Source organism: Peromyscus leucopus, chromosome 1 (assembly GCF_004664715.2).
Source record: "Peromyscus leucopus breed LL Stock chromosome 1, UCI_PerLeu_2.1, whole genome shotgun sequence".
Lineage (NCBI taxonomy): Eukaryota > Metazoa > Chordata > Mammalia > Rodentia > Cricetidae > Peromyscus > Peromyscus leucopus.
Genome location: NC_051063.1, coordinates 167,165,745 through 167,186,934, shown reverse-complemented (window position 1 = coordinate 167,186,934; position 21,190 = coordinate 167,165,745). Strand labels below are relative to the sequence as shown.

At 49.1% G+C, this 21,190-nt stretch overlaps 1 protein-coding gene across 1 annotated transcript in view; it reads left to right on the top strand.

Annotated features, from left to right (window-relative positions):
• Positions 1-18,422: 18,422 nt before the first annotated feature.
• Positions 18,423-21,190, top strand: part of LOC119088969 — a 37,426-nt gene continuing 34,658 nt past the window's right edge. Inside the window, 4 exon segments of the mRNA XM_037210506.1 lie at positions 18,423-18,433; positions 18,866-18,995; positions 19,357-19,495; positions 20,011-20,078. Coding sequence (XP_037066401.1) covers positions 18,423-18,433; positions 18,866-18,995; positions 19,357-19,495; positions 20,011-20,078 — 348 coding nt within the window.

Here is a 21,190-nt window from a genome sequence, read left to right as displayed (position 1 = left end):
GTGTGGAGACTCAGAGAGGGGTCTCCAATCTTCAGCACCTTTGAACTCCCCAATCTTTCCAGAATCTTCATCACAACTTAAAATGCAATCATCATAATAAATAAATAATCACTTGGGCCCGGGGCTCTGGTGTTTCACCCTTTAACTCCAGCACTGGGGAGGCAGAGTCCTTGTAAGTTCAAAGCCACCTAGCCTGGTCTGCGTGAGTTCCAGGGCTACACAGTGAGAGCTGGTCTCAAAAATAAAATAAATAAAAGTAAGTCACTTGGATGCAGTGGTACATCCCCTTAATCCCAACACGTCGGAGGCTGGAACAGGGGTCAGGAGTTTGAGGCTGCATAACCAGACCCTATCTTAAAATAAAATACCACAAAACAGCTCTTTTCGTCAATTTCAACTTTTGACTCACCACTTCTGTGGCAGCCACACTGAAGGCCTTGCCTTCGGGCATTTTTCCTGGTGACCTTCCAGAATGGAAGGTTCTTTACTGGTTTTATGCAGAGTGCCTGTGGCAAGCTGCTGAGACTCACACTGGTGAGTTTTTACATGTGTAAGATAAACACACAGATTCACAAAAGAAACCCAAACCACCAAGTTGCACATTGCCAGATACTTTTTCAGCCAGTGTGTAGTACAGTATCATATGTGCTCTTGCATTTATTTGAAAACAGGGTTTTATGTAGCCCAGACTAGCCTGGAACTCACCATGTAGCTGAGGATAACCCCAGCTCCTGATCCTTCTGACTCAGTCTGTCAAGCGCTCCTATTACAGTCATGTGACATCATGCCGGGCTTTTTTGTTTGCTTGTTTTAAATTCTTTATCACAGCTATATATTTGTACACATGTGTGTTTGTTTATATTCCTCCGGGCCCTCACATGTGGGTTTATTTGTTTTAAGTTGGGGGTCTTGAAACGTAGTCCAGATTGGCCTGGAATTGATTGTGTAGCCCAGGCTGGCCCCGAGCCTTTTCTGCAATTCTTCTACTCTGACTCCCGTGTGCTGGGATGCCAAGCACCGCCATGCCAGGCTATGCTGATTCACGTGTTCACTGAACTCAAGTCTGGTGTCAGATCCAAAAGAACAGGTAATCTAGAGGCTTTGTTGTTTTGTTTTTTGTTTTTTTTTTTTGTTTGCTTGTTTGTTTTTTTTTACTGTTTGTTTTTTCATTTTGTTCTTCATATGAAAGATTTATTAGGAAAGTTCTAACATCCCAGCCACAGGCAGATCTCATCACAGGGTCCTGGGAGCAAGGCTTCCTCCTTGTCTAGAAGTTTCAAGTGTTTTGGGTTCCCAACAGGCCTGTAATAGGAGTTGGAAGCATCCTGGGAGTTCTCCTTGGACCAGGCCCAGGTCAGGTAGTGACCCGGTGGTCTGCTGCCCTCCTGTTTGGGTGGGGGTGGGGTGGGGGGAGCAGTGTGCTGAACTCCAAGTGCTACATCCATCCTTGAGCGTTCCTCTCGGGCCTGCTCAGCAGGTTGAAGGGATTGCTGCCAAGCTGATGACCTGAGTTCCGTCCTCAAGCCCCACGTGGCGGAAAGAGAGAAATAACTGCCCTGACCTCCATGGGCACATGCTCTGGCACTCACACACCTAGTCACACCCTGCCCCACCAAATAAAGAAATAACCATGATTTAAAAAATTAAAGAGTAATCACATATGTGGAGATGGGTGTAGTGATCTAATCCCAGCACTTGGAAGGCTGAGGCAGGAGACTGCTGCTGTTAATAGCTCAAGGCCAGATTTGGCTACATAGTGAGTTCCAGGTCACTCGAGGCTAGAATGAGGAGCTGTCTCAAAAACAGGAAGAGGGAAGGAGGGAGGAAGCCATGTAGGAAGGGAGCTGGGTGTTGTGGCAGCATTTGGGAACTGGAAGCAGGAAGATTGGAAGTTCAAGGTCATGCTCAGCTAGATACTGAGTTTGAGGACAGCCTGGGCTACTTGAGACCCTGGAAAGAAGGAAAGGAGGGAGGGAGGGAGGGGAGAAGGAAAGGAGGGAGGGAGAAGAAGAGACCTCGTCTGTGAGAGCCGGTGTGGGAGTCGAGCACCCACAGCTGCTGTGTAGCTGTGATCTTGAGGTTGAGTGTGGACCATCTACTGTGGGACCAGCTGACCTGTGTCAAAATCTAGCGAGTGCATCAACCTTTAGCAAGTCATTTGGCCTCACTGTGCCTCTGTTTTCCCATCTGTTGAAGGGGATGACAATAGTGAATTCTTGGAGTTGTTGCAGGGGATCAGATTAGATCACAGATAGAAACCACTTAGAATCGTGCCTGGCACAGAGCACGTGCCCTACGCAAGGTCCCTTCCAATTACCATGATACCCAAGATATGCATCGGCACAGTTTGGAAGATAAGCTGTAATGAGCCTGCTCTCCTGAATCGTTTTAAAATCCTGATGAAATATTTCACACAAACAGAAAGGCACATGAGGCAGAGGGCTTCACTTAATGACTGGGTCATACCTGTGCACTCATCGCCCTTGGGGGGGGACACAGCAACACGGTGATGTCAGCTTCCTCCCCCACATGCCCTCCTCCTCACAAAGGAGGCCACTGTACTGACTTTGACCTGATCTTGATGTTCCCACCGGAGTGCCTTCTTGTACACAATGGTTTCATTTTGCCTCTCTGTGCACGTGACCCAAGTAGAAAAATGCTGTATGAACTCCTGTACTTGATCGCCTTCTCTCAGCACGGTCATTGTGAAATGTATCTGGGCTGGGCGGATGCCTGCCATCCATTCCTTCTCCTTGCCAAGGAGTATTCCATTGTGTGAGCACACCATGATTTATCTGCCATCTGTCAATGAAAATGGGAGTTCATGTAGTGATGACTTTGGCTCTTGAAAGTAGGATTGCTTTAAACATCCTTGTTGATGTTTTGTAGGTGAGCATATACACACACTTCTTTTAGGTATAGAGCCAAGAGTAGAATGGCTGGGTCATATGGAGTGTGTGTGTGTGTGTGTGTGTGTGTGTGTGTGTGTGTGTGTGTTTTCATCCTAGGTCAATACTAACAGAAGTTTCCCAAAGTGGCTGCAGTCACGTCTTCACCTTCTACTATCCACGCTGGAACATTTCCACTGCTCTAGATCCTTGCCAACACTTGGCATTGTCAGGCAATTCATTTTTAGTCATTCTGTTGGGTGTGTAGTAGCAGCTCCTTGTAGCTTTAATTTGCATTTCCCTGATGAGCAATACAATTAGACAGCTTTTGGTTTGTACCTGCCCCTTCGGATGCCCTTTTTGTCATGTGCCTGTTCAAGTGTCTTGCCCTGTTTTCTATCAGGTTATTCGTTTTTAGAATGGTTTGCAGAGTTGGGAATTTAGCTCAGTGGTAGAGTGCTTGCCTAACAAGCACAAGGCTCTGGGTTCGGTCCTCAGCTCTGGGGGAAAAAAGTGTTTATTCTCTTAATGCCGGGCTGTGGTGGCACACGCCTTTAATCCCAGCACTGGGGAGGCAGAGCCAGGTGGATCTCTGTGAGTTCGAGGCCAGCCTGGTCTACAGAGCAAGTTCCAGGAAAGGCACAGAGCTACACAGAGAGACCCTGTCTCGGGGAAAAAAAAGAGTGGTTTGCTCTTCTGATATTCCTAACACAGGCTGTTTGTCAGTCTTCACACTCTTAACCTCCTGCTCTGTGGTTTGCTTTTCCACACTCTCAGAGTTTTTACGTAGAGAGAGGATGTACACATGTGTGGTTACACTCAAATGACATGGAGTGCTCTTGTGAAATCCGGTTCTCTCTTTTACTATGTGCTCCCTGGGGATCGAACTTGGGTCTTCACACCTGGCGGCAAGCGTTCTTACCCCACTGGGCCTTCTCAATGGCCCTTCATGGAAAAAAAAAATTAATGGACCAAGAGTCTTTAGTTTAATGTAGTCAAATTGTCCATCATGGCCAGGCGGCGGCGGCGCACACCTTTAATCCCAGCACTCCCGAGGCAGACACAGGTTGATCTTAGTGAGTTCAAGGCCAAGCTGGTCTACACAGTGCAGTGGTTCTCAATCTGTGGGTCATGACCTCTCTGGGGTCACTTATCAGATATCCTACGTATCAGATATTTATTTACACTACAGTTATGAAGCAGTAACACAATAATGTTATGGTTGGGGTCACCACAACATGAGGAACTGTACTAAAGGGTCCCTCATTAGAAAGGTTGTAAACCCCTGGCATAGTGAGATCTGGGCCAGCCTGGAATATGTAGTAAAACCCTGTCATAACACAAAAAACAAAGTTTCTTTTTTGCTGAGTTGGGCCTGGTGGTTCAGGTCTGTGATCCCAGCTACTTGGGGGGCTGAGACCGAAGAGTTCCTTATGTGGGCATAAGGGTCAAGGGCAGCCCAGGGAACTTAGCAAAACCTTCTCAGAATTAATGAAAGGGGAGGGGAATTATATAAATTAAATGAAAATTAAGTGAATTAAAATGAAAACCGAATGAAGAAGCTGAGGATTATAGCTCAGTGGTAGATAGATTGCGTGGTATACACAAGGTCTTCGGTTCAATCGCAGGAGGGAGGGAGGGAGGGAGGGAGGGAGGGAGGCCGGAGGCGGTCCTGTGCCTCTGAAGCCCGCTCTTTTAAATTGTTTACTGACAGACAGATTCAGCGCTTTGCATCCCATTTCAGCTGTCCGTCCAGAGCTGATTTTGTGGGTGGTATGAGACAGAGATTTTAATTTTATCAGAGTGATACCGTGATGCACATAGCTAATAAAATGATGATAAATCATTTTCAAAAAGGTCGGGGGGGGGGGAGGCTGGCAGTGGTGGCTCACACCTTTAATCCCAGCACTCAGGAGGCACAGGCAGACAGAGCTCTGAGTTCAGGGCCAGTCTGGTCTACAGAGCAAGATCCAGGACAGCCAGAGCTATGCAGAGAACCCACATCTCCAACAAACAAAGCTTCCGGGGTTGGGGATTTAGCTCATTGGTAGAGCGCTTGCCTAGCAAGTGCAAAGCCCTGGGTTCGATCTCAGCTTCAAAAAAAAAAAGTTTCCTTTTAAATGTTATTTATTTGTGTATGTGTGCCACATTCATGTGTATCCAGGCCTGTGGCAGTCAGAGGCTTTGGGGGGGCGGGGGGGGCTGGCCGGGGGGTGCTGTGTACTCCAAGCCAGCTGGCCCTGGAGCTCCTAGGGGATTTTCCTGGCTCCACCTCCCACCTCACCCTAGGAGTGCTGGTATTACAGAGTCAAGAACATCATCAGGCTTTTGACATGACCCCAGGGATGACCTCAGATCATCAGGTTTGCACGCCTTTTCCCACTGCTCCATCTCCATAGACTTCCTTTAAAAAAAGAAAAGAAAAAACTTTTCCACTATGAAAACACTATCATTTCAAACTAGAAGATGAAAAAGTCAGGGAAAGTTGATGGCTCTGGCAAACCGACAGCCCTGAGTCTGAATCCTGCTTTGCGGGTGCCTTAGCTGGGTGACCTGTGTTCTCTTAGGCTCGGTGCCCTGGTGTCCCGAGTGGAGAGGGCAGGACCTCCCTGCAAAGGGCTTGGAAACATACTTCCGGTGTAGCTAACACCGGGTGGGGCCCAGAGAACGAGCTTGGTAAGTAATAGCTGCAATTATTCCAAATTTCATTTAATCCCTCCGTGTTCATCAGTAACTCACAAACGTAAGCTCCGGGTTAGTCCGCGAGCGGCCAGTGCCGTGTTACATCTGCAGGACTCTCTCCTAAGTACTCCTCCAGTCTGGCTCACCGGAGCCCGTGTGTGGCTTCTCCTCCCGCTCGGAGAAGACAGCGTGCACCGGCAGGAAGCCAGGGCTCTGGGGGCGAACAGTCCGGTTCAAGTGCAGCTCCAAATATTTAGCTGTTTCTTTGCCTGTCTGTGCCTCAGTTCCCTCACTTGTAAAACTGGGGATACTCTGCCACACTGTGGACTTGACATTTTTTAGAGAGCTGAATGCAGGATGGCTGAGCGAAGGAATAAACGTAATAAACAGGAAAGCGAACTAAAATTAATGCTTGGTATGAAACTGAGTCTTTAAAATCTTTTTGTTGCTGTGGTACTGGGCATGGGAACCAGGGCCTTGCACATAGTAGGCAACTTACTGCTGATCCACCTCTCCAGCCCTCACTGGGGAGTCCTCGGTAAGGGCTCTGCTGGAGATAGATCCCTCAGTCCTTTTTCTTCCTTCCTTCCTTCCTTCCTTCCTTCCTTCCTTCCTTCCTTCCTTCCTTCCTTCCTTCCTTCCTTCCTCCCTCCCTCCTCCCTCCCTCCCTCCCCCTCCCTCCCTCCCCCTCCCTCCCTCCCTCCCTCCCTCCCTCCCTCCTTCCTTCCTTTCTTTCTTTCTTTCTTTCAGACAGGGTTTCTCTGTGTAGCCCAGACTGTCCTGGAACCCACTATATAGCCCAGGCTGGCCTCGAACTCAGAGAGATCGGCCTGCCTCTGCCTCCCCAGTGCTGGGATTAAAGGTGTGTGCCACCACTGCCTGGCTAGTTTGTTTAGTTTTGTTTGAAATAGGATCTCCCTATGTAGCTCATGCTGACCTTGAAGTGACCATCTTCCTGCCTTGCCCTTCCTAGTACTGCATTTTAGGTGTGTGCCACCATGCCCAGGTCCCTGAGGAGCCTACCAGAAGAACCACGGGCTTTTATAATGCATCATAACAAAATAAGATGGATTGTTGGACACTCAAAGATTCAGTTAGTTGATGGGAGACCAAGTGGGAACAGTAAGCTGCAGATGGCAGAATCCAAGCGGTGTGTGTGTGTGTGTGTGTGTGTGTGTGTGTGTGTGTGTTCCTTGTAAAAAGCCTTTTGTGTTTTTTGCCCTTGTTTGAAATGCTCCTCAAAAACTCGTAGGAAAGACACTTGGCATCTCTGTGGTTACTGCTGGTGACGGTCACAGCAGATCCAGAGCACAGAAAGACCCTCCCTGTGTGCCAGGCACCCCGTGTGTGAAATAGCTTCACTGAAAAACCTCAATCGATCACGTAGAGTGTCCAATTTTTATTTTGTTTATGTGCATGTGTGTATGTGTAGGTCTGCGCGAATGCTGTACGTGTGCGCAGGTGCTCATGTCGGCTAGAAGAGCATGTCGGATCCCTTATGCTGTACGCGTGCGCAGGTACTCAGGTAGGCTAGAAGAGCATGTCGGATCCCTTGGTGCACAGGTACTCAGGTAGGCTAGAGGAGCATGTCGGATCCCTTGGAACTAGAGTTTGTGAGTCGCCAGGTGTAAACATTAGAATTTTTTTTAATGTGCTTTGGTGCCTTGCCTGTGTGTATGTCTGTGTGAGGTGTCAGAAGCCCTGGAGCTGGAGTCCCTGACAGTCTTGAACAGCCGTGTGGGTGCTGGGAGATGAGCCTCTGCAAGTGCTCTTAACCTCTGAGCTACCTCTGCAGCCCCAAACGCTGGGATTCAAACTCTCATCCTCATGATTGAACAGCAAGTACTTTTAACTGCTGCGCCACCTTTCCAGCCCCTGCTTGTTCTGAGATGTGATCTCAGGTAGCCCAGGCTGGCCACGAACCCGCTAGGCCGTGAAGGGTGACTTTGGATTCCCGATCCTCCAGTTCTACCTGGTGGGCTTTCTGTGGTGCTTGTGTGGCGAAATGTGATAGGAGCGTTTCGGCCTCATCACAGCCGCCAACAAATTAAAACGTAAATATTTTTGAGAACCAGTCATCGGCGAGGATGTGAGGGCACAATCCAGCGGCAGCAGCAGCTGGAAGAGGGCTGCCCGTTTCCTGATTACAGTACCCAGAGTCAGCCCTGCACCTGTCACTCCATCCAGAAGGGACTCGAATGAATTCTTGAGTTAATTCCCAGTGCCCAGCATGGCATTCCGCCACACTACAGCCACTTACCCCAATGTAAACTTAGGAATTTCCACTTTAGCAAGTTAGGCATGACGGCACATGCCTGTAAACCTCAGCACAAAGGAGGTAGAGGCAGGAGAATCGGAAGTTCAAGGTCTTCCCTGGCTATAGCGCGGGTTTAAGACCAGCCTGAGCCACACGAGACACTGTCTCAACAACAACAACAATATAAAAGTCATGGTTGATAGGCTATATAGAAAGAACCATAGGCTGGGTTTGGCCCATGGGCCGTCGCTCACTGACGTCTGCAGGAGGATTGCGGTCTCTGACATTTCTTTTCTTTTCTTTTTTTTTCTTTTTTCTTTTGTGTGTGTGTGTGTGTGTGTGTGTGTGTGTGTGTGTGTGGCCTCCATCATGCCTATGGGATCGTCATTCTTGCTTGTTCATCTGTTTGTTGCTGGGTTTCCCCACTGACTGCCACATTCAGGAAGGCTGGGATTTTTGTCTGTCTGGCACATAGGGAGCATGCAACAAGGATTTATGAAATGACTCCACATGTGCATGACACCTCATGACTACTGCCAGCGTGAACCCACTCTCTACCTGCTCTCTCTTGATGTCACCCTTCCCCGACACTGGTCAGCACAGCCAAGGCCCACACCCAAGCGCCAGCTCAGCCTCGGAAGGGAAGTAACCAGGTCCCAGGGTCAGAGACAGAGCAGGAAGAGGAGGGAGACCCACTTCCCCTCTTCCTCAACGGGCTCTGATTTCATCATGCCTGCGTGCCGTCACACATCAAGGGACCATGAGGCAGCGGAGGTGAGGGGCGTGCCCCAGACACAGCTCACCTCCTGGAGCGTGCCACGTGCCTCAATTACAACTGGAAGGAAGCCTGAGTCACTGTCTTAACTACGAGAGAGAGCCACAGGGATGGACCCAGTGCAGCCCCCCACTGCCCCGGCTCCATTCTCAGTCAGCGGCCTTGGCGAGTTGGGTACTCACTATGATGTGCCTTTGTCTCGTCTGTCCTAGCACCCCCAGTTTTCAGAAGAGGAAACTGAGACCCAAGACAAATGAGCATGCGCACCTGAGATCATGCTGGTAACGAGAGCACCATTCATCCCCAAGGCTTCCAACCTTGATCCTTAACTACCAGGTATCACCATTCATAACAGGGCACTGTCCCAGGGCCAGTGATCTGGCTCAGCAGATAAAGACATTCACCGCCAAGCCTGACGACGTGAATTCAATCCCTGGGTCCCAGAGATGGAAGGAGAGAATCAGTCCCCATAGTTGTCCCTGTACACACACGCACACACTAAACAAACAAACAAATTTAAAACAAATATCAGACGCTGCCCCAGACATCTGCTGCTGCACTCCGGATCTCGGACCTCAAGTCCAATGTGACCTTCCAGGTCCAGATGTTTGTCGTGCCTGACACTGGCTCCATTTTCCACTGGAGTGAGGTTGAAGGTGAGAAAGGATTTCAAAGTCGATGAAGGAGAGGGCAACGGTGGATACCGAAAACGACCTTTTACATAGTTCTTGGAGGCTGGAGAGAAGGCCCCGCAGTGGAGAAGCAGCAGCCCAGACAGAGTTCCATTCCCAGCACCTGTACAGTGACTCACAACCACCTGTAACTCCAGGGACCTGAGGTCCTATTCTGGCTTCTTCGGGCATCAGGCATGTATGCGGTGCACAACATACATGCTGACAAAACACCCATACACATAAAATTTAAAAATATGTATGTATATGTATGCATATATGCATACATATACATGTGGGGGGAGTGGAGAGAGAGAGAGAGAGAGAGAGAGAGAGAGAGAGAGAGAGAGAGAGAGAGAGAGAGAGTCTTACTATGCAACTCTAGCTGTTCTGGGACTCACTCTGTAGACCAGGCTGACCTCAAACTCACAGAGATCCATCTGCCTCTGCCTCACAAGTGCTGGGATTAAAGGCGTGTGCCACAATGCCCGGTCCTTAATTTTTAAAATTAAATAAATCTCTTTAGGGCCAAGGAGATTGCTCAGCAAGTAAAAGCACTTGCGATGTAGACCTAGGGACCTGAGTTTGGTCCTCAGGCCAGCCTGGGCTACGAAGTGCGCTCCAGGACACATTGGGCTGGAGAGAAACAATTAAATGGAAGTTAGCATGTTGGTGACAACAGCCCTTAACACAGTCCTCGGTCCTCGTGAGTCATGTGATCTTGTTTAGATCACTTGGCCCATAACCTTGATGCCCAGCTACATGCAGGAATCTCCTCTCGCGTCATCCTGGAAATCCCCCCCCCACTTCTGCTCTGGGTGCACCGGGCACAGCTCCTCCTCTTTCTTAGTGACCCTTTTGTTTTTCTGGAGTACATCCTGTCTTTAGCTTCTTGGGAATTCTTGCACACTTGAAAAGGCTTCCATACTCTCCTCTTTGCTGACAAAAATCAGTTTGATTTTAGAGAGTGTTGAAAAAAATGCCCAGAATCCCCCAGTGAGGGGCTGGGGGTGTGGCTCAGTGGTAGAGCCCCTGCCTAGAATCCCCCAGTGAGGGGCTGGGGTGTGGCTCAGTGGTAGAGCCTCGGCCTAGAATCCCCCAGTGAGGGGCTGGGGTGTGGCTCAGTGGTAGAGCACCTGCCTAGAATCCCCCAGTGAGGGGCTGGGGTGTGGCTCAGTGGTAGAGCCCCTGCCTAGAATCCCCCAGTGAGGGGCTGGGGTGTGACTCAGTGGTGGAGTCCCTGCCTTTCTCATTTGCAGTATTGTTCTTGAGAAATGCAGAACATTCTGCTTCTGTTTGTCTGCCACATTGTCTTGCTATGTAGCCCAGGCTGGCTTGAAATTCAGAGTCCTTCCACCTCAGTCTCCTCAGTGTTAAGATTACAGGTGCACAACCACACTTAGATGGCCATTTCACTTCTGGACCATCTGTTTGTTATTGTTGCTGTTATTTTCATTTGTCCTCTCATCCCCTTTGGTGGTTTGAATGAGAATGGCCTCCATATATATATACTTGGTCCCCAATTAGTGGAACAGTTTGGGAAGGATTAGGAGGTGTGGCCTTATTGGAGGAGATGCATCACTGGGGGACGGGCTTTGGAGGCTTCAAAAGGCTGCTGTCAGACTCCATGTGGTCTCTCTGCCTGTTGCTTGCAGACCACGATTGGAGCCCTGAGCTGTTCAGGCTGCCAAGTCTTTGCTCTGCTGTCAGGGATTCTAGCTCTCTGAAACTACATGCACAATTAATTGAATGCTTCCTTTTATAAGTTGTCTTGGTCATAGTGTTTTATCACAGCAGCAGAAAGTAACTAATACATCCCTGAACGCTCTTCCTGTTCTAAAAGTCCTAAATTTTTTTCTTTTTAAAAATTCCACTTATGTCAGTTTTACTCAATTATTGAAAAAAAATAGCCAAATGAATGGAAACACATGAACTATGAACCAAAGGCTGAGGGGCCCCCAGCTGGATCAGGCCCTCTGAATAGGTGAGACAGTTGATTGGCTTGATCAGTTTGGGAGGCAACTAGGCAGTGGGACCAAGTCCTGTGCTCATTGCATGAGTTGGCTGTTTGAAACCTGGAACTTATGCAGGGACACTTGGCTCAGTCTGGGAGGAAGGGACTGGACATCCCTGGACTGAGTCTACCAGGCTGATCGCAATCCTCAGGGGAGGACTTGTCCTGGAGGAGGAGGGAATGGGGGGTGGGCTGGAGGTAAGGGGAGGGGGTAGGAGGGGGGAGAATAGGGGAACCCATGGCTGATATGTAGAACTGAATGGTATTGTAAAATAATATATATATTTAAAAAATAATAAAATAAAAAATAAATAATAAAAAATTCCACTTATGGATTTATTTAGTGTAGGGAGGCGGGGCACCTGCCACACTGCAGGTGTGGAGGTCGGAGGGCAACTTGCAGGAATTGGTTCTCTCCTCCCACCATGTGGGGATCCAACGCACCTGCACGCACATTGTCAGGCTGGTAGCAAGCGCTGTTACCCCAGAGTCAACTGGAAGGCTGCAAGAGATCTAAGTCTTCACAGCAAATTCCGTCCTTATCTCCCGAGTGAGTCTGCGGTAAAAAGGCAGGTGCCAAGCTGTTTGCAGGAGAGGGGACCAGGTGGGAGGTGGGGAGAGATCCTCACACCTCAGACCCATTGTGAAGCAGTGCTGATGGTCCCCGGATGTTGAAAAGAGGAGTCAGGGACAAGCCTAAGCTACTGTAAGGAGGGACAGTTCTGCTGAAGTAAGTAAGAGAGAAAATACTGGGGCCGGAAAATCAGGATTTTATTTTTTTCTTCTTTAAAAGTATTTACTTATTTATTTTTAGCCAGGTAGTAGGGGTGCACACCTTTACTCTCAAAACTCAAGAGGCAGAGGCAGGTGGATCTCTGAGGCCAGCCTGGTCTACAGAGTGAGTTCTAGGACAGCCAGAGCTACACAGAGAAAACCAGTCTTACTTGTACAAGTACGGGAGTTTTACCTGCATGCGTGTGGATCAAGTGTGTGCAGTGCCCAAGGAGGCCAGAAGAGGGCACCAGACATCCAGAACCAGAGTTACAGGTGTTTGTGAGAAGCATGTGTCGCTGGGGATCAAATCTGGGTCCTCTGGAAGAGCAGTCAGTGGTCTTAACCACTGAGCCATCTCTCCTGACATAGCTTTCCCTTACTTTCTTGCTTTCTTTTGTGGGGCTCGTGCAATGGCTCCGCAGGAAGACTGCTTCCTGTCCAGCCTGACAACTTGAGTTTGACCTCTGGGATTCAGGAGGCTGAGGGAGAGAACTGACTCCCACAAATGGTCCCGTGACCTCTGCATGAGCACCATGACATGTGCATGCCAGCACACACACACTAGATCAATCACTCATCAATAATGCAGTTACTTTTTTAATACATACATATTTTTTAAGATTTATGTTTATTCTTTGGGCTTATTTATTTCGTGTATGTGCGTGTTTTGCTGGAATGTATGTCTGTGCACAGGTGAACCCTGGAACTAGAGTTGTGGGCTGTTGTGAGTCACTGTAGGTGCTGGGAACTGAACCGAGGTCCCCTACAAGAATGAGCAAATGCTCCTAACCACTGAGCCATCTCTCCAACCCTTTAATTACTTTCAATTATGTGTGCTGTGAGAGGTATGTACATGTGAGTGCAGGTTCCCTCAGAGCTCAGAGGATCCCTGGAGCTGGAATTATGTCAGTGGGGGTGCTGGGACCAGAACTCCAGTACTCTGCAAGAGAAGTGTAACTAGAGTTTTCCTGCCTGGCCCACAGTCAGGACAAATCTCTGTCACCCGCCAGTCCCACAGCCACTCAGACCTAACCAAGTAAACACAGAGACTTATATTGCTTACAAACTGTACGGCCGTGGCAGGCTTCTTGCTAACTGTTCTTATAGCTTAAATTAATCCATTCCCATAAATCTATACCTTGCCACATGGCTCGTGGCTTACCGGCATCTTCACATGCTGCTTGTCATGGCGGCAGCTGGCAGTGACTCCTTCTGCCTTCCTGTTCTTTCTTTTCTCCTCTCTATTAGTTCCGCCTATACTTCCTGCCTGGTCACTGGCCAATCAGTGTTTTATTTATTGACCAATCAGAGTAATTTGACATACAGACCATCCCCCAGCAAAGAAGTACATGCTTTTAACTGCTCAGCCACCTCTTCAGCCCAAGAAATTCTGTTCTGGGTGTGTCCACTTTGTTTATTGGTTAGTTTTCTGGCTGGCTGAGACAGGTCCAGCATAGCCCAGGCTGGCCTCCAACTTGCTACTTGGCTAAGGAGGACCCTTCAGTTTCCTCCTCTCTAACAGGATCACCAGCTCAGCTCTGTTGTTTGTGTGTTTGACACAGGTCTGACTGTGTAGCTGGGCTGGCGCATCCTCCTGCCTCAGCCCGAGTCCCCCAAACGCTAGGATGGCATCTACTATTTCCCACGGTTAGAAAACAGCCCTGAGCTAGACAGTATAATGTGAGAGATCTACTTGGCTCTCGGCTTTGAGGTTGGATGTGTAAGATCAGGCAGTCCCCTCGGCTCTGTCTCTGGTGAGGGATGCTTGATTGTATCGCACAGGGGCAGATTAGGTCATGATGGGAGTCTGTGCATAAAGTGACTTACACCATAATCTAAGCACTCGGAACCTGAGGCGGGTAGGCAGGTCATATGTTCAAGATTAGCCGGAGCTATCTGGGAAAACCTGTCTCAAAATATAAGCAAGAAGCCTGGTCTACAGAGCGAGTTCCAGGACAGCCGGGGCTGTTACATAGAGAAACCCTGTCTTAGGGGGAAAAAAGTGTGTGTGTGTGTGTGTGTGTGTGTGTGTGTACAGAAAAATATGTGATGTGGGAGTAGCAAAGCACAAAATGAGAGAGAAATCTAGAAGGGCCTCAGAGATAAAGCTCACTATTACAGAACAATTCATAATGATCTATTTCTTGGAACTAACCAGGCTCCTTTGAGGCAGGGCCTCTCACTGAATACGAAGCTCCCCATTTCCGTTAGGCTGGCTGTGGAGCCTCTGGACCTGTCTGTCATGCACACTTCCCTCCCCCACGATGACGGGGTGCCCTTGTGGCCATCCCCAGCTTTTTACATGGGTGCTGGAGACTTGAATTCAGGTCACGTTTGTTCAGCAACAATTTTACTCACTCCCTAGTCCAAGAACTGTTTTTAAAAAGATTTATTATTTATTTGTCTGTCTATCGATCTATTTATTTATTTATTTATTTGAAGCAAGGTCTCAATATGTAGCCCTAAATAGCCTAGAACTTGTTGTGTAGACCAGGCCGTCATCACACTCGTAGAGATCCACCCACCGCCTCTGCCTCCTGAGCGCTGGACTTTTTTTTTTTTTAATGTGTGCCGTTGTGGGGGAGGGAAGCGTGCATGACAGACAGGTCCAGAAGCTCAAAAGCATGACTTTTGGTACATCAGGTGGGTGTGGGGGCCCTCAGAGGCCAGAAGCAGGAGACTGATTCCCTGAAACTGGAGCTACAGGAGCTTGTGAGCTGACATGTGGGTGCTGCTGGGAACTGAACCTGGGTTCTCTGCAAGAGCAGTCGGGATTTTTAACCACAGAACCATCTCTCCAGCCCCAAGAATTGTTTTCATTGCCTTTCTTATGAACTACCTGTTCATATTCTACGTGTGTTATCTTCCTTCTGGTATCATTCCTTTTTTTAAAAAATTGGTTTGTGGGAAACATATGTATACGTATACTATATAGACATAATTAGCCCTCGTATAGGATGCATTTTGTATTTCCTGTTCTAGTTGACAAGTTCTCACTTTGTAGCCCAGGGTGGCTTTGAACCCACGGCAACTCTCCCGCTTTGAGCTCCCCAATGCTAGGATTATAGCTAAAGCCATTCTGCTGGTGCAATTTGTGTTTTTCCTTTTGTTTGTTAGCGTTGGTTCCAGATGAATCAAATTTTTAAAAACACCTCGGACCTCCTTGTATAATAATGAAGACTTGATTCCCTCGCCCTGCCTGTCCCTTCTGTCACCAGGACCCCCTGCACCGCACACTTAATCCCCTCGCACGCACGAGCTCCCGACTGGCAAGCTTTTCAGGTATAAACCATGACAATCCAATCGCATCAGCTTTATTGCTGCTTGAAGGAGAGAGAGGCTGTGGCGTTGGCTCAGTCGGTGAAGCGCTGGGGGACCCGAGCTCCATCTCCAGCCCCCACGGAAAAGCTGGGCCCACCACACACGTATGCAATCCAATCACTGGGACAGAGACAGTTGGATCCCTGGAGCTCAGTGGCTAGCCTGTCTAGCCAAACTGGCAAGCTCCGGGTTCACTGAGAGACCGAGTCTCCAAAAACACTGTGGAGAACGATCGAAGCAGACACCAGAAACTGGCTTCCAGCTTCCGCGTGCATGCGCACACAAGGGCACATGTACTTGGATGCACGTGTGCACACTCACAGACGTGTACACACATTCTCTTTCTCTCCCTCCCCCTCTCTCCATAAGTTACCCTGGGAAGATGTTTCCATGGGTCAGTTCTTGTCACACAAGTGTGAGGACCACAGTTCTGAACCTTAGCACCCACTGAGGACGCTGGGTGGACGAGGCAGCTGTGATCCCAGCATGCGGGAGGCGGAGATGAAGGAATGCCGGAGCAAGCCGGGTGGACGATCCAAACCGATGACTGGGGGTTCAAGGAAGAGACCCTGCCTAACATAAGGCAAAGCACCATTCAGAAGACAGGCAACATCAACCTCAGGCCTTCAGGCACATCTATGTGCACATGCATGCATGGACACACATGTAAACACACATACGTGCCGCAAACAAAAACTGAAACCTGTATCTAGTGCTGCCAACCCTTCGCTTCTGTCTGAAAGGCTGTTCAGGACCTTTGGATAAGATCACCCAGCATTCCAAATTACGTCAGAAGCCAGCACACGTACATACATCTATGCCATACACACACCTGTGTGCATCCATCACAGAACTGAAACTTTGTGTAATGTAGGTGAGTTCACAGTGTTCGGTTTGTCGCTGAATGGTTGATGCTGATTGTACCCTCTCCTCCCTCCCCCACCCCCTCCTCCCTCCCTCTTTTCTTCTTCAGCTTCTTTTTGTTGTTTTTTGTTTGTTCGTTTTTTGTTTTTGTTTTTCAAGACAGGGTCTCTCTATGTAGACCAGGCTGGCCTTGAACTCACAGAAATCCTCCTGCCTCTGCCTCCTGAGTGCTGGAGTTAAAGATTAAGTGGCCAAATACATTTTAAAGTTTCTGTACAGATATTTTTAAATGTATGTTTGATTCCACTTGTGTAAGGTATAATTTGCTGTTGAATTGCGATACAATCCGCCAACCTTAACTGTGCCGTTTGACGGGCTTTGACAACTGCACACCACCCCATTTCAGGGAGAGAATGTTTCCAACATTCCAGAAAGTTCCTTTGAGCCCCTGTGTAGCCGGCCTCCTCACCACCCACTCCTTGACTCCTGGGGTAACTGCTGTTTTGATTTTTATCATCATGGATTTATGCCATAATAAATGTTTTTATATTCTTTCATTATTCTGAAGTGAGATGTATGGATAATATAATATACCCGCATGGAAACTGCTTTTAGGTCAAGATGATGTCTTAATTGTAATAAAGAAGGATGGGAGGAGGTGGGGTTTTTTGAGGGAGCGGGGATTGCAGGGCCCCACACACCATACACAAGCACCCTGCCACCAAGTCATGCCTCGAGCACAGGGAGAGAAGTGTACATGGTGTCTCCTGACTTCCACAGGCATGACAATGTGACGTGTGCCCACCTGCACTCACACACACACACACACACACACACACACACACACACACTCGCTCACTGATAATAATAAAATTCTAAAGTTTTAAGTAGTGGGGGAAGGAGAGATGGCTCTGTGGTTAAGAGCATTTGCTGTTCTTTCAGAGGATGCAGATTCAGTTCCCAGCATTCACATCTAGGGGCTCAAAAAACACCTGGAACTCCAGTTCCAGGAGACCTGATGCCTTTTCTGGCCTCTTTGAGTACCTGAATTCACATAGCACACATTCTAACAAATGGGCATACACATATAAATAAAATAAATAGGGCTGGAAAGGTGGCTCCACAGTTAACATTTGCTGTTCTTCCAGAGGACCCAGGTTCGATCCCCAGCGCCCATATGGTGACTTTCAACCATCTGTAACTCCAGTTTCTAGGGATCCAGTGCCCTCTTCTGTCCTCCTTGGGTACTGCATGAATGTGGCACACAGACTAAAATGTAGGCAAGACTTTCATACACATAAAATAAGAATAAAAAAAAATCAGCCATGCAGTGGTGGCACACGCCTTTAATCCCAGCACTCGGGAGGCAGAAGCAGGTGGATCTCTGTGAGTTCGAGGCCAGCCTGGTCTCCAAAGCGAGTATCAGGAAAGGCAAAGCTACACAGAGAAACCCCCGTCTCGAAAAACAAACAAACAAACAAACAAAAAAAAAAAAAGAATAAATAAATCTTTACAAACAGAAGTTTTAAAAATTATTCCTTCCCCAGCTCCTAGAATCAACTAGAAGGCTTTTTAATGAAAAATGTTAATTAAGCTGAGAGACATAATGAAGGGCTTCAGAATCTGCTAAGGGCAGAATTTCCCTGAATGCTGTGGGGAGTCATAAACAAAGAGAGATTCGGGAACATCATGGTGTCTTTGCGATTCAGGGACCAAAATAGGGACCAACAAATAATTGCCTTTGCCTGTCAATGGGCTGCCCCACTGGGGAAAGATGATTATTACATTCATGCAAAGTGTGTGTACGATGGTGTGTGTGTGTGTGTGTGTGTGTGTGTGTGAGTGTGTGTACAGCATACACGTGGGAGTCAGAGGACAACTTGTGGGAGGGAGTTGGTTCTCTCATTCCACCCTGCGGGCTAAGGGATCACACTCAGGTCAGGCTCAGGCCATCAAGCACTGTGACAAGTATCTTCATCTGAGGAACCACTTTATCATCCTGCCTCGCTGGGAATTTTCTAAACTTGTTTGAGCAAGATGGTTCAATATGGGCTCAGGTCATTATAAACGAGTTCTTTCTCTGCATGGGGACAGAGGGGATGTCATGTAGACATTGTCGGTTAGTTTAATGAAATCCCCAAGGCTGTGTGGAGAAGACTGGAAAAATGCAAACAGCATGGTCCTCTGGTGAGGGAGCCCTGGGGGATGGCGGCCACTTTAGCAAGAGAGCAAGGAGAGGCTTTAGCGAAAAGCCAGGAGATGGGGCAGGGCTCACAGACGCCTCCCACAACCACCACACTGGTGACGGAGTCTGCAGCCTTCGAACTCTTACTGGGCAAATCACAGGGAAACAGGGGACCCTTGAAAAGACAGGCTGGGGAGAGGAGGCAGGAGGTGACGGCCACGGCGGGATGGGTTTCTAATGAAATCCCCAAAGCGTTGCTTTCCAGAACCCTCTGCGCTCTGTGCTGCTGGGGGATGGGGAATGCCCGCCCTTAAATGCTGGACTGTTGGGCTTTGGAAAGGGGGAGGGGCGGCAAGCGAGGGAGCTAAGGAAGCCAGAAATCCTTAGTGCCGCTCCACCCCAACACCACCTAAGTCTATGTCTTCATCCCCCAGGCCCTTCCTGCAGGTTCTGGCCCGGGATCCTACTTCACTGTCCCAAGACGCCCGGTCACCTGCGCGCTCCTCCCCCCACCCGACTGGCCGGCTTCCCGGGGTCGTCCTCTTCCATCGCTTCCTCCTTCCGGTTTGAGGGGCCTGCTGCTGGCCTCTGAGGCCTGAGGGCTGTGTTTACTTTGCCCAGATCAGCTCTGCACAGCCACACCTTCCAGAGACCTATGCAAAGGCCAAGGAAGCTGCCACCTTGGCTGGAGGACACCTGGAACCAGTCACTGTCAGGTGTCTGCAACTCCATGGCCTCCCTGTGACTCAGAGACCCGGGAGCAGCATAGTCCCTGCAGGGTTGGCCTAGGAAACCCCACATGGACTGGACCCCACCTGGTCCTGCCAGGTTCCTGAGCCAAGTCATTGTCACACCCACTTCCAGCCCCAGAGCCAGCCCTTTATCTGACCCACCTGGTACCTGCTGGCTTCTCCCTCCACTGCAGGGCCGCCCTGGTCCTGCTCACCCTCATCACCAGCCTGCACCAGCTGGTCCTTCCTCACCCTTCCACGAAGAGCCCGGGAACATCCACATGGGGTTACTAGCTCAGAGCCGTCGCGACCTGTCGTCTGACTTGTCCACAAGTCCCCACATGATCTACCCATGTCATCCCTCTGACCCAGTGGCCTCCACCTGTCCCCTGCTCACCAATTAACACCCTGTGACGGCCTAAGGCAGTGGTTCTCGGCCTCCCTAATGCTGTGAGCCTTTACTACAGTTCCTCATGTTGTGGTGACCCCAACCATACAATTATTCTCATTGCTACTTCATAACTAATTTTGCTACTGTTATGAATCACAATGTACTTCTATGAATCACATATGAGTCTGGTATGCAGGATTTCTGATATGGGGCCTTTGAAGAGGTTGCGACCCAGATTAAGAAACGCTGGCCTGAGGTATATTGTATTGCCACCACAGGGCCTTTGCTCTAGCAGTCCCCACGGGAGGAAACGCTCTCCCTAGGTCTCAGCCCTGTGGCCTCCATCCCTCCCCCTGGGTCATTTTGCTCAAATGTCACTCCTTCTGGCCTGGGGATGTAACTCATCTGGAAAAGTGCTTGCCTAGTGTGCGGGATGTCCTGGGTTTGTTCCCTACAGACCTCACAAACCAGGAGTGCACTCCTGTGATCTCGGAACAGGAGTTCGAGGTCATCCTCAGCTCGACGGTGAGTTCAGGGCCAGTTTGGGTACCCGAGACCCTGTCCTACTTATCGCTGAGATAGACACCAGGACCAAAAGCAACGTGGGGAGGAAGGTGTTTATTCGGCCTCCACGTCCTGATTGCTGGCCATCATCAGAGAAGCCAAGGCGGGAACTTGGCACAGGCTCTCCCTGGCTTGCTCAGCCTGCCTTCTTTATAACCTAGGACCACCTGTCCAGGGGTGGTACCACCCACGGCGGGCTGGGCACAACCATTAGTCAAGAAAATGCCCCCACAGAATTGCCTACAGGCTAGTCTGATGAAAACAGTTCCTCATAGAGCTCCCTTATTCCCCAGATGATTCCAGTTTATGTCAAGTTGACAAAAATTAACCCGCACAGATCAAAAAGAAGAAAATCCACCGTCTCCACCCGGCTCCCCCTAACCACTGCCTTCAGGGTTACCACCTCATTGCTTTCCCTCTCTTTAACACTTACTTTAGTGTGGTTTTTTAAAGATCCACACACTTCTATTTTACACACATGAGTGTTCTCTCTGCATGTCTATGCACCACATGTATGCAGTGCCCAAGGAGGCCCAAAGAGGCATCAGGTCCCCTGGAACTGGAGTTACAGGTGGTTGTGAGCCACCATGTGGGTGCTGGGAACCAAACCCAGGTCCTCTGCACGAGCAGCCAGTGCTCTTAACTGCTCTCCATCCTCAATTTTAAAATTTATTTATTGTTTTGTTTTGAAACAAAAACTCACTATGTAGCCTTGGCTGACCTGGAAATCCCTAAAGCAGATTAGGCTGGCCTTGAACTCATAGAGCTTGGCCCGACTCTGCCTCCTGAGTGCTGGGGTTAATCTTTTCTTCTTAGACAGGATCTCATTCTGTATTCCAGGCTGGCCTGGAACTTGAGATTTTCTGCCCCCAATGGCCTCCTCTGGCTTGTAAGGGGAGTGTGAGGAGTGTGAGTGTGAGTGTGTGTGTGTGGTGTGTGTGTGGAGGTGTATGTGTGGTGTGCGTGTATGTGTGGTGTGTGTGTGGTGTATGTGTATGTGTGTGTGGTGTGTGTGTGTGTGTGGTGTGCGTGTATGTGGTGTGTGTGGTGTGTGTGTGGTGTATGTGTGGTGT